Source organism: Parastagonospora nodorum (assembly GCF_000146915.1).
Source record: "Parastagonospora nodorum SN15 chromosome Unknown scaffold_17, whole genome shotgun sequence".
Classification (NCBI taxonomy): Eukaryota; Fungi; Ascomycota; class Dothideomycetes; order Pleosporales; family Phaeosphaeriaceae; genus Parastagonospora; species Parastagonospora nodorum.
The window spans coordinates 275,432-288,386 of NW_001884565.1; the positions used below are offsets into that span (position 1 = coordinate 275,432).

The 12,955-nt window shown below is 49.6% G+C and overlaps 5 protein-coding genes and 1 non-coding gene across 6 annotated transcripts; 5 read left to right on the forward strand and 1 right to left on the reverse strand.

Annotated features, from left to right (window-relative positions):
- Positions 1–731: 731 nt before the first annotated feature.
- SNOG_10510 (hypothetical protein) lies at positions 732–1,973 on the reverse strand (the record flags this gene model as incomplete). The annotated part of the gene is made up of 2 exons (XM_001800727.1): positions 732–1,433; positions 1,635–1,973. The coding sequence occupies 2 exons, from the start codon at positions 1,971–1,973 to the stop codon at positions 732–734; spliced, it is 1,041 nt and encodes a 346-aa protein (XP_001800779.1).
- Positions 1,974–4,721: 2,748 nt separating this feature from the next.
- SNOG_16646 lies at positions 4,722–4,812 on the forward strand. Its single transcript is given in 2 exon segments — positions 4,722–4,759; positions 4,777–4,812. It is a non-coding gene; the product is annotated as a tRNA-Val (tRNA).
- A 1,747-nt stretch (positions 4,813–6,559) lies between these two features.
- On the forward strand, positions 6,560–8,248 carry SNOG_10511 (hypothetical protein). Its single transcript, XM_001800728.1, has one exon. It carries the CDS (start codon positions 6,742–6,744, stop codon positions 7,900–7,902), a length of 1,161 nt encoding a protein of 386 aa, XP_001800780.1. The 5' UTR covers positions 6,560–6,741; the 3' UTR covers positions 7,903–8,248.
- A 226-nt stretch (positions 8,249–8,474) lies between these two features.
- SNOG_10512 (hypothetical protein) lies at positions 8,475–9,473 on the forward strand (the record flags this gene model as incomplete). Its single annotated transcript, XM_001800729.1, has 2 exons — positions 8,475–8,897; positions 9,087–9,473. The coding sequence occupies 2 exons, from the start codon at positions 8,475–8,477 to the stop codon at positions 9,471–9,473; spliced, it is 810 nt and encodes a 269-aa protein (XP_001800781.1).
- A 509-nt stretch (positions 9,474–9,982) lies between these two features.
- SNOG_20112 (hypothetical protein) lies at positions 9,983–10,156 on the forward strand (the record flags this gene model as incomplete). Its single annotated transcript, XM_001800730.1, has 1 exon — positions 9,983–10,156. The coding sequence occupies one exon, from the start codon at positions 9,983–9,985 to the stop codon at positions 10,154–10,156; it is 174 nt and encodes a 57-aa protein (XP_001800782.1).
- Positions 10,157–10,902: 746 nt separating this feature from the next.
- SNOG_10513 (hypothetical protein) lies at positions 10,903–11,869 on the forward strand (the record flags this gene model as incomplete). Its single annotated transcript, XM_001800731.1, has 3 exons — positions 10,903–11,275; positions 11,407–11,691; positions 11,745–11,869. 3 exons carry the CDS (start codon positions 10,903–10,905, stop codon positions 11,867–11,869), a joined length of 783 nt encoding a protein of 260 aa, XP_001800783.1.
- Between the last annotated feature and the right edge of the window lie 1,086 nt (positions 11,870–12,955).

Genomic DNA, 12,955 nt, shown 5'->3' on the forward strand with positions numbered 1-12,955 from the left:
GTAGGTGCAAAGGTTATAGCTACCATGATAGTTAGCAACCGCATTGCACTGTTATCTACATCACTCAGGAAAGGGGTCTTTGTTTGCCATCGCTCCGAAAGCCTACACTTGGGCCAGTCGCTTCAAGGCTTTGCGTTGCGGACCGCACGTGCCATCCGCGTCGGCAGGCACCCGTTGTTTCATGCTCCGCGATCATCCCTGCTGCTCGCCAAGAATATCAAGACGTCGCTGAGACTTCAGTTGGACTTGGCTGAGGCTTGTCAATTACTTCAATACTGACTGTGGATCCGCTGTGAAATACTGATATGGGTACAATCAGAGCACAAACTTTGGGGCAAGGAGTTTAGATCGCGAAGAGATTAGAGTTGCATTCAGACAAGGACATCAACAGTAATCAAAAGATACGCGGCTTGTTCACATGGCTTCTTCATTGGAATATCTTACTTCAACACACCCTTTAATTCGTGTACCCACTTCACTTCGTCCCAAAACAACCCTTCTTGACTCGGGACAGCTACCCGCACTTCTTGGCCCGAAGCAGTGATGGAAAGCGTTCGGACGCAGACCACACATCTTCGTTGGAGCAGCGGTGTTGGATGTCCTCACAGGTGCTGATCGCACCAAAGAAATACAATAGCGTCTAGTTTTTTTCACTCCCAAATGCTCCACGCGCGCCCGAAATTGTTGACAATCATGACAAAAGGAAACAGCCATCTCTTGCTTCGTGTTGTTTAGACCTCGGTGATGGCGACAAGGGTCATCTTTGGGGTCTCGGCCTCGTCAGAGACCTCATCCGAGACCTCGTCACGCTTGACCTTGTGCTCGGCTGAAGGGGTGCCAGCAGCAGCAGAGCCAGCAGGGACGTTGACACCGGGGTTGACGACGATACCGATGCCAGCGTTGGGCGAACCAAGCTCGACCTTGGGAGAATCCTTCATGGCCTCACGGGCGTAGGCCAGGGAAGCCTGGAAACCCTGAAGATCACGCTTGATCCATGCAGTGGCGGCCTCGATAGCAGCGATCTTATCATCCTGAACAGGGGCGGGAGCACGCTTGCTGATGAAGTCGCTGATGGCTCGGCGGAGGAGATTGGGTGCACGTTTGGCTGCTTCTGCCTCAAGCGGGTTGTTCTTGAGTTTGTTCGGCAGCGGCTTCGGCCCAGGCTGTCCTTGTTCTTGCTGAACCTTGTCGTGCCCGCGCCACCCTCTACCGGCAGCTGCGCCGGCGGCAGCCTCGTTCGAGCCCGAGGCCAACGTGGCCATCAGCTCGGATGCTGATTTCGCTTCTCCGATCGCAATTTCACCATCACCGACTACCAGGGCAGGGGAGTATGCGCCCAAGTTGATGTTAAGCGGGACAGCGGCGACGGTGGCGACGAGCGCAAGAAGTACGGATTGAGGAAGCATCTTGATTGTTGTGGGTGGGTAGACGAACTTAGAAGTTTCGAATAGGTGTTATGATAGTAAGTTGATGTAGAATTAGATTCCAAGAATGAAGGGAGATTGAATTAAGTGAACGTTGAAAGAGTCACCGGGACTAGAAGTGATGAACTTAGGTATCGAAGTGAAGTGAGTGACCGGACTGGAGAATAGAAGAAGTGGGTTCGTGCCATACTTATACACAAAGCAACATACAATAAGGGCTTTGATATTGCATGCCGAGTATCGTGAACAGCCAAGAGTGGCCCACTGTTTTGAGTGAAGTTGAAACTTCTGTGAAGCCATGCCAAGAGCACGCAAGCATAGCATGGCAGCCCTGGCACCTCTTTGGGCAAGATGCCAAGCAAGTCCCGCGATTTGAGGCTTGCTCGAAACTTTTGTGACGCGGAGCCAAGAAGAGATAAGCCTGCTCCAAGTCCTGGCGCGGAGGGGGCCTGGCGGGCTGCGACGTGAAGTGGAGCCGTGATCGTGGTCTGGCGCGCTGTGCATGGCCAGTGCTTTGCTCTTGTGCGGCGAGAAGGTGGGGGAGGGCATAGTTCATTGAAGATCTTGCATCCACCATGAAAGACTGGCCTGAGGTTGCAAAGAAAGTCATACCAGGTCTCCACTGTAGCAAAAGCATTCAACAGCAGCTTTCCAGCACTCGTGCTAACCTATGGGCTCGAAATGAGTGAATCTTGTTGCTAAGTCATGTAGTCGCAATACCAAGCTCAAGTGACGTGCCACTACTTCTGCAAGCAAGCAGTCATAATGCTTGAACTCCCAAGGCTGTCATCGTGCTTGGTATGCAGTTGCCAAGTGGACGAGGCCCGTTGACGGATCGGTTCGATTAAGCTCCTCCTACAACCAGACTCGATCCCGTTGCCTCAGGCGCGTACAGCAGGCGAGACTCCTGATCTTGGCGACGTTTCTCCACAGTGTTCGTCCGGAGGTCAGTGTTCCATGATGGCAGTCCTGGGCACGCATGGAGCTTCGGGCAAAGAAGCTTTTCCGAGACAATTCAATGTAGACTAAGTGGGGCTTCCCGACTCTTTTTCTGGTAGTTCTAGTAGATCGCGGCGTAACGAACGGTTTTGGGGGTTTGAGAGGATGGATACTTCAGGCATTCAGGCTCGAACCAACACTAGCGTAACAGAGGTGCGACATTTCAATTCTTGGCACACCCGGAGATCGCTAGTTCTTTGCGCAAGATTCCTTATTTGCTCCACTATGACCCTAACCTTAAGGATGAATGCTTGTCGAGGGTGGGAAGCGCACGCGAGAGGCTGACGCAGGCCTGTCTCATCATGGCAAGAATGGTTGCAAACGTAGCGCAAAAGTGATGAAATCATTGCCAAATTACACCCGCAGCGAGCGGTATTAGCGGAGCGCAAGACGCAGGAATAGATTGAGGCGTTCTGCTGAAGCTGCAAATGTCGCGATGGATGTGCGATGTTGAAGAGCGAAAGCGGTACAGGGAAAGCCACGCTCTCATGGGCATCTCGAAGTCGGCCCTTCTCCACTAGCTCGAATTTGCATCCCTCCAGAGAGAACGACTCGTCTCCCCTGAACTACGAGACGACATGCGATACGATCTTTCGTCGACGATATTTGCCTTAGCACCCTTCTATCTTGATCCTAAGTACTCAATCGATGTTCTCGCTGCCGCGTTGTGTTCCACAACCTTGAGATTATACGATATCGATCGCCCAGCTGTACCAAGCATTTCTCCCGACCGTTTTCCGTTAAAGTGGATCGAGTCCACTGCCCAGCTGTCTCCCCGCAAAATGAACTTTCGGGTCGCTCCCAAGGTGTCAATCGATCTTGGAAGTACCGATGCTGCTCAGCTGAAGGCTTGGTATAGCAACAAGGTTTGCGCGCAAAAATGCTAAATCGCGCAAACACGAACTGAAGACACTGCGACACATCTTTGCTACTATCATCTCCGCACCAGTTCAGAATCGCAACTTTAATGCTGCAGTCCGCATTTCTCTCAAGTCTAGACCAGATGCCTCCTGCGCTAGCTCAACATGATTTCCTGCCCCCTTCTCCAGTCTCTAGCCTTCCCCTGACTCCACTCCATCCCGCAGGTCCGCTGTGCAGCATTGTCCGAGTCTAATCCCACAACGATCTTTCACTGGCGAATAATCGCGATTTTGTTTTATTGGAAAATGTCTCCTGCTGGGGCGGTTCGGGCTGGGCCTATCTAGTTTTCAAATGGATTCGGAGGCGGTAGGTTACCGAAGGTGTCCGCGCTGCACAATCGTCCGCCCGCAGAGTCGCGGCGAGACCTGTTTACTCAGGGGAAGAACTCCTTAATGTCTACGCTTCGCATTCACGATCAGATTAAAAGCGCACATTTGCGGCGTGTTCGCACCAGGATGAAAAGTCGAGTTGCATTTGAACCTACCTAGGTAAGTGGCTTGTTTGTAATCGCAAGGCTCAGATTTGCAGTGCACCCAAACGCGGGGCTGATCGAAGTATCAACACGTCTTAGAACGCAAAGTGTACTCCAACAAATACCAATACCATCAGTCCAGGATAGCTTACGATTCAAATTGCTCTTCGGCTCTCAAAAGGACTGCGTGATGAGAACAGCTATTGGCGACTCTAGCGATTCGAGTACTGAAGTGCATCCCGTGCTTTCTTCTCTCATAACCTCTCAACCTGATACGTTTACTGAGTCAACTACATACCACATACTACACGCTATCAAACACGTCATAATGCGATAGGGAGCACTAGGCAGCAGTAAAATCCGTGTCCGCTCTGCACCTACACAATGTGATCTAATAGTCTTCAGAAGCGCATCTATAAGTTTATAAGAGAGCCTAAAGATATGCATTACTCTGAGACATCCTTGTCTAGTGTTGCGAAAGTTTTCAAGAATATAAAGGCCACCTCGACGTCTTCTCGTTGGGTAAGGGCGGACAAGAATTTCGCCGGCGCTTGGTGGGAGCAGCTGATCCATATTCTGAAGCTATACCTAGGGTATCGCTGTTGCAATCGAAGCCCAGCTAGGTAATAAAGCTATACACAGCTTCAGGTTGATGATAAACATGTAGTACTGGAGCAATTCCTCTTGGGAACTACGTGCACATTGTGCGCAGATGCAATGGTTCTGCCAAGATGAACCCCGCACAGCGTTCGCGAAATTTTTGCATCACGAAGTGGACCACCACACTTTTACAATGCCATTAGTCAACTTGACCTGGAAGCTATCGTGGACGGTCACTGGTTGCTGGCATTTTTAAAGGTATATTAAATATATAATTAACTTGCTCTTCATCAAATCACAGATCTGGCTCGGTGGTGTAGTTGGTTATCACGTCAGTCTAACAAGGCACTCGCCCTCGGACACTGAAGGTCCCGAGTTCAAACCTCGGCTGAGTCACACAGGCGCGGCGACGCGTTTTTTTTTGCTCTTTTTGGCGTTGTGGTGGTGGTTCTGGAGCTCTAGGTAGGTGGGTGTGGTTGAGCTCTGGGGCGCACATGGACGGAACACGACCGAACGTTGATTTTTACCTGTGTGGTGGGGTACCAGCATCATTCTACGTTTCCGAGAACATCAAAACCATTTTGCTCATGAAGCAAGAAGCGTAGGTCATGTATCGTCGGACAATCAGAATTAGGTACTTGAATACCATGTATGTGTGAATTTGCATGGTGTGACACGCTAACCGCTACTTTTGCATTGTAGCCAAAGTTCCAAAGCGCCTAGTATGACAGGAGATGAACCTTGTACTACTTCGCTTGAGTCTTGCTGTCTGGAGTGGAGTACATAGTCTCGCAAAGTATGCCAGAGGCACGAACGTTAATCTTAAAATGCATGTCAACTTTGGATAACAACAAGTGTCAATTAAGACAGAAGAGGCTGGCCAATGCAAGCATATGTCCTCTAGTCGTCTAGATGTTGTTAACATTTTTCGCAGTTTGTGGTCACGAGACTAAGTTGCATTTTCGACCAAATAAAAAAATACGAAGTCGCCCAAAAATTCGTCCAACCACATCACCATATTCAATTGCCATGAAAGTCGGAAATTCTCTGATACGGATAGCCATGCAGCTTCCTTAGCAAGGAGAACGTTATTTGATCACTGCGTACCTTCGATGTGTCTGTCGCGCATATCGCCGCATGATGAAAACTAGTCATCAACAATGAAAGTAATGTATAGAGACGGAAATGGTGGCTACTATTGCTCGGAACATTAGAGAAATGATCATTTGGTTCATTTTATCATGCAACACGTTTGCTTATCTATGAAGCACAGAAATTGCGGGACACGCATCTCCACGGTGGTTCTGAGAATAACGTCCGACGGCCAGAATATGCCGCAACAAATATCACGGTGATTGAACAATCTCCATTGTTCACCAGTTGCTCATTGAATGTCATCTTAGGCCACCCAGCTTCTCTTGCTCGTGCTGGAGCCGCATGATGAAATACCTAGGTGCGTGGCTCGTCCGCATTGTCGCGCCCGGGACGCACACAGCTTGGTTTTACCACCTCTAGAACGATTTCGAACACAAGTATAGCTTCGCAATGACCATCTGATAAGAAGCGTAGAAATTCCCGCGGCCAAAGGTTCTCTACACAAGGACCTAGGTGGGGTACGTGCAAATGAACCTCGAGAAATTTGGACGATGCCCGGAGATAAAGCCACAGCAAAGGGCAAATTTCGATATCCTGACGGATGCCTGGTCATCACTTCTGCACACGGCTGCTGTCTATCGCTCGAAGTTATAGTTTTGCAGTCCTGAGCGAGATTGTTGATGGAAGGGGAGTAACAGCCAATCGGCTCTGAGTGGTGGGAATCGTGACCATCGGAGAAAGTGTGTCCGAAGTTTGCGCTCTGGTGCGTGTTGAGCTCCGCTACCACAACAATGCGCTGAATTGCGCACACCCGTATATGCAGCATCAGTTTTCTATATCATCTCAAGATACTCATTCGTGATCGAAAAGACATTTTGCATCTGCGCAGAGTGCGGGGCGACTTTAACTTCTCACATCTACAGCGACAAGAACAGCCACCACGTGTATTCGCAAGCTTGTCGCGTACCAATTCGAGGTACACTTTTGCAAAGAGGAAGCCAAAAGATATGGATGATATTGGTGCCGACACGAACGTTGCACGGCTGCGCCACAATCCCTTGCCAGGCATCACTTCAGTCAGAGTCATAGGTTTGTAGGCTTAGGCGCCTGGCATCAATACTTCCCTTATGACAAGCTTCGACATTTTGTTTGCCAAAGTCCACTCAGTTTCTGTATCCTTCAATCTAAGGATTAAATTCGCACGTCCTCACGTTCGCGCGACAGCGGCCAATGCTACCTTCGCATTCGAGGACACACGCAATACGCTCTCCTGTCCCAAATTTGCATCATATCAAACCCGAAGCAATCATTATATCTCGATCAGTATCACCCCAGCCAACCATGGCCACTCCGACGGGATCAACGTTGTATCCTAAAATCACGACTCACGTTAGTGAGATCGTCAAAACGCTCAGAGAATTGAACCGTGATTTCCGCAACCCGGAAAATGAGCCGATCTTAGATCCGATACCGATTATCGGCACAGTCAAGTTACATGGTACACACGCTGATATACTCGTCTATGATGACGGCCGCATCATTTTTCAGTCAAAAAACGTCGTCGGTATACATACAGCAAAAGACAATGCTGGCTTCGCCACGACAATGTCTCAAAGGACGAAAGCCATCTTGAGGCTGCGTGACCTCATTATCCTGCGTTTCTTGGAACTCAATCCAGACGCAGCTGTCGAATCTGCGCACCCGGTTCTGATAGCTGGCGAATGGATTGGCCAATCCGTCCAAAAAGGTGTGGCGATATCCGGGTTGTCGAAACGTTTCGTCATTATCTCCGTGAACATTAACGGCCAATGGCAACAAGACAGCGATTACGGTGGCATCGCTTTACCAAACCACGACATTTACAACATATCGAGAGCTGGTGTCTTCCACCGTACACTGTATCCTGAGGACCCGCAACGCACGACTGATGAGCTCGAGCCCCTGGCTGAAAAAGTCGCTGCACAATGTCCGTTTGCTGCAACTTTCAATCTAGAGGGCGAAGGTGAAGGCATTGTCTGGAAGCCTTTATCCACACCTCACAATGGTAATCCGGCGCTATGGTTCAAAACCAAAGGCGGGCGCTTCAAGCCCACTTTTGCGACTGCGCCGCGCCAATCCGCGGAGAATATAGAACAAAGTCGCGAAGCAGCAGCTGCTGTGGCACAGATGTGGACATCTGAGCAGAGGCTCGAGCAGGGTATAGACTATTTGCGAGAACATGGCATTCAGAGGACTATTAAAGGCTTGAATGCTTTTTTGAAGTGGGTGCAGAACGATATCGTGGTTGAAGAGAAAGCATACGTGGATGAGTACGGCATCGATAAGGCAACGCTTAGAATTGAGGTTGCGAAGATTGCGAAGCCATGGTATTTGGAGCGACTGAATGGCTGATCGACGCTTGATCGCCGAATTCATTCTACAGAGCTTTCTACCACACAAGTGCTCTCTTTATCGAGAGCGAATATTTGCGAGCTTTCGAAGCAGTCATCAGCCCAAGATCGTATGTTTAGCAAAGCAGGTGGATATCTATCCACGAGCATTGTGCGACCGTAGACACAAGTCGGGCGAGAGCCTCAGTGCGCGATACCCCTTCTAGCGATATTCTGCGAGCGTTCAGCCATGGGATTTATCGCAGCTATGTTATGATCTTTCATCAAAGTATATAGAGAGGTTACAGAGCTCAATGAGCCGCTCGGTACGACGACTCTAGACAACAATAGAAGCACATGTGGTCATTCAACGGCTTTCCCCGCCCTTGCATATCGCAACGGAGCTTGATCCGAACAAGCATCAACGCCGCAAGCCCCGCGCCGAATTGGCTGACCCGCGGCTCAACTGCATAAGAATACCAAGCATCCCACCAGGTCGCGGCGTCATCATCATCATCGTTGATCCAACTTTGTCTTGCTTTAGTCAGCGAAGAGAAAGATACGACCAATGCATCTCTTACGACAGTAGCCATCATGAAGTCCAAACTCCTTACTTTCCTCCCTGGCGTGCGTTGGGTTCCATCCGACATACCGTCGCAAGACGCGTCCAAGCCAAAGAAGTCGCGTAACCCGTTCTCCATCAAGTCGCACTCAACGCCATCAGATCTCTCGATTCGTCCGCGCAAATCTACGATCAGTTTATCGTCCGAGCATGATGCGGAGATCGATGCGCGCACGCTTGTGCAAGGCCAAAGTATGTTCTTCGCAAGATTGCCGATTGAGATCAGGAAGATGGTCTATGAATATGTCATGGGTGCGCAAGCCGTACATTTGACCATGGGGTCGAAGAGGCGTTATAAACACTTTGTCTGCGAAGACGGAGATTCAAGGCGAAGAGATTGTAATTGTCGCGTGCTTGTCGGTGGTAAGGACAGTGGGAGGCTGGAAGGGGCGAGCGTAAGTCTTTTGAGGACATGTAGGCGTGTGTAAGTAAACGAGTTGAATCTTTCAGATATACTTGAAAGCGAGGTCTGCTGACGCGGTGTAAATAGATATTCAGAAGCTGTATCGCACCTTTATCGACCGCACACGTTCTCCCTTCTACACATAACGCACCTCCTCTACCTGCCTACACGCCTCCCACAGCAACGCATGAATTCGATCCGTACGCTTCGCTTGCGCTGGGCTATTCGCGCCATGCCATACCTCTGTCGCGGCCCCTCACGATGCGTCGCATACCGCGAAGATACATTGAATTGGGAGTGCGGGTGGTCAATAATAGCCAGTATGAAAGGGCTACGGGACTTGTATGTGGTGATAACAGATCCGAGCCCGCAAGGCATATGGGAACGAAATTGGGTGGAGTTGGAAGAGCAATTGTTGCGACCGGTCACAGACGTCACGCGACCAAGTAAATTTGAGCTCATGTTGCCTTTCGCAAGCTGCAGTACAGATTGGGATATGGGTCACAGCAAGGTCGTCTTGAAGAAACCGGAAAACCGTTTGGTCGAGGACGAAAACCACAACGGCTGAGCGTTTAGGTGGTACCAAGTGGCACAATGTCGCTCGGATCATAAAATGCCGAGCTTCAAGATCTACTCGAGCACCTAAAGCGTTGGTGTACCAAGCCAGCAGAAGAACTGCCCGCAGAGGAGAATAAGTGCTTCAACTGTTGGCGCAAGTACGATACAGTCGAAGACGAACTCGACCCTGACGAACGGCCTTGCTGGCCATTGTGGTTGCCACCCTGTAACCATCTCATCGGTAGTCGTTGCCTTCCCGAGCTACTGAAGCGCAAGATGCTCAATTGCCCGTATTGCAACACTAAGATTGCTACGAGAAACATTGTCCCGTCCTAGATCGTATGGTTGCTGAAACACGATCGCTGTTCTCTCTCGCCCGCCGCGTGGCTGCCCGCTGCCCGCGACATTGCAAATGGCGGTCCTGGATGTCCTGTCCGCAAGCGTTCTGATCGTCTCCATAAACGTCTGTTTAGGGGAGAACTGTGTCTGTCCGAAGGCTTGTGGCTGTGCGCACTATGCATGGTCTATCCAGTTTACGAGACTGTTCTGGCTATCACGTGCTTCTCCATTGCCAATGTCATATTCCACTGCATCATCGGACCTCTTCTGAGCATCGCAACCGCGGTCTTACACCTACCTCAACTATTGCTCAGCGTAAATGGTGTAGACGACTCAATGTTCTTGTCTGCCTAGTTGGTGGATCGCGCTTGTGCGCGCATCACATTCAGCGTGGTGGGATTGCATCTATGCCTGCTCTGCTTGTACTTGCGCTCGGCGCAAGGAAGTCGACGGAGTTGTCTAATTTGAAGGTCATGTTCGCTTTGATGACATGCAACCTTGCGTAGTATGGTATCATGGTGGGATGGTTGGTCTGGCTGGGCATGAGGAAACGGAAAGTATAGCTTTGCTTTGGTCATGGCTGGAGGGATACATCACAGATCGAGTTGCAAATCAAAGATGATGGGAATAGGTCATGATCGCCTCTGTTCGAATTCGGAAACGATCCGCTCGTAAGTGAAGTCCTGCGGCTTGTCATCTTACCCGGAGATATGGTCTTCTTTCAGTCATGCTGACAGCAGCTCGGCAGTTTCGTATCAAATTTCAATATAACACATGCTTCGCCAAGTCATGCTTAAAAGTTGGTCATACAGGCGAAGTTCTACACTATTTGGGCGTCACAATCCACATTGTGCATCTGATGTACCACACCTCTAACATCGTACAGTTGCATTGTAACCGCACACTGCCTCTCATTGTATGAACCACAAATCGAATATATATAAATGTCGCGGTTGCGCTCATATGCTTCCATAGACTAGCACAGTAGGATTCTCCCATCCACAACTCTCATCATTTCCAGCACCATCAAAGACCCATCTCTCGCGTGAGGATTTACTTGATAGAATTCATGATGAACACTCGACCATATCGTCCTCGCTATGCATGGATTTCACGTTCGAACTTTGCTGACAATAAAAGTGTTCCAGGATGATCCCGTTCCCAACAATCTGGACAATTGGGGGATAACACTGCTGTCACAGTTGATGCGAGAACTCAATGAAGGCTCAATCAACCATATGCTCGACGTGGCTAAATTCCTCCTACTCTGGCAGCGTTCTGAGGAGAAGTTCACCCGTACTGCTATCGAGCAAGCCATCACCAAATGCGTCGACGAAGTATGCCTGAACATTCAAGAGTACATTCAGGACAAACTCCGTCTTCCTGATTATCCAGATCATACCACGAGTGGCACTGCTATCTACAATTTCGTCCGACATGGCATGCCTATTGTCCAACTACATGTTACTGATTGTATACAGGAGTTTTTTTGATGATGTCGGTACCAATCTGGAAGCTATTCTTGCTTATGGAAGCGACCAGATTGGGGCTTATGACAGGCTTTTGCTTGTTAATGAAGTCAATGTAATTAGGTCTACATATAGACCGCTTATATTCCAACCTTGCGAATATCGTCTCGTACACGTCCCCGCTCATAGACACAGAGTACATTCCCGGGGAGAACGTGGTCGATCACGTAGCGAGCCGCAATTTCGAGCTCTATGAGGATGAAGATTGGTTCACGCGAGAACTGCGTTTGCAGGGCGACCTTGAAGATGTGCTGCACGGTCCAGAGCATACCACGAAGGATGAGCTGAGCGATCCCCTAGCAGCATCCGACCCATCGCCACCTCCGTGTGACATTTGCGGTGACACAAACACCACAACGCGTAAGCTCAAAGCGTGTCAACACCATATGTGTGAAGACTGCTTGACTGCGCAGCTAGACTCGCAGCATGCGTGCAGATACAAGTGTCCGTTTTGTCGTGCCAATTTCTTCTCTTCAGAATGAGTTTATCGCCGGTACAGTCTGTACTGGCGATGACCTCTCAGCGTAGCATCCAATAGAGCAAATTCAGACCAACTTTTGACTGAATTAGTTGACGTCTGCATGTGCCAATAATTTCGTGATCCGGAAACCGCCGTAAGATAATCTCGATGATGCGTGAATAATAACCACAGGATAAAATGAAAGACGGAAGGAGACGAATAAAAAAGTCAAACGAGGCCTCCAAGCGTGTCGACTGTCTTTGCTGCTTGTGATGCATCTTGGATGGCCGCCGGGCTTTTATAGAGGATAATCCTCCGTCAGATCAACAACCTCCACCTTCTTCTTCACCCCTGCAACGGCTCTAGGCGGCGCACTGTCCTGCGCAGACGAAGAAGTTGGCTGGAGCGGACGAACCAGATTTACATTCATACCATCAGCAGCACCGTTAGCAAGACATGATCCATCGAGTCCAAACACCGCCACAACGTCTCCGCCAAGCGGATCAAACAAGAATTCACTTCTCAGCTTAGCTATCTCCACCCTGAACCTTGCAACCTCGGTTTTCCAATGCTCCAGATTGCGCATGTACTCGTTGGTCGTCCTGTTTAAAATAAGGGTATATGGTAAACCTCTTCGTTCCGTTTCGAACCAGAAGTTGCTGTTGTTTAGGCCGGTCTGGATGTGTTTGCATATGCTCTTAGGGCAAGAGAAGCTAGTTAGCTGGATGTACGGGGTTGATCAGGAATTTCTTGACCTCCTGGCAAGGGCTACATCGGCACCTGCCATAGTTATTTGTTTGCGCGTTTGGTCGAGACTAATCTCGAGGTTCCTTGGGCCTCGAACTTGCAAAATGCCTCGCTACACTTCTGAAAGCCTCCTTGTCCATAGTAAAGACGCAAACGAGTGGAGTTGTCCTGATGGTTGCAGGTAGCGACGCGACAGACTTCAAATGACAGGCGGGACAAACCGCGCTATCGAAACCACTAAAACGCGGATCAGTCGCGCTCCCCTGACATCTACAACCTTCACTTTCACACCTTGGACTAGACGAATAGCAAGTGCAATTTTCGAGCAATTCCAATTGCCCTTTTATGAAGACGTCTTACAGCGTCTCCCGTTGCCATAGCTCAAATATCACCCATGATTAACTTTGCTGTACAAGC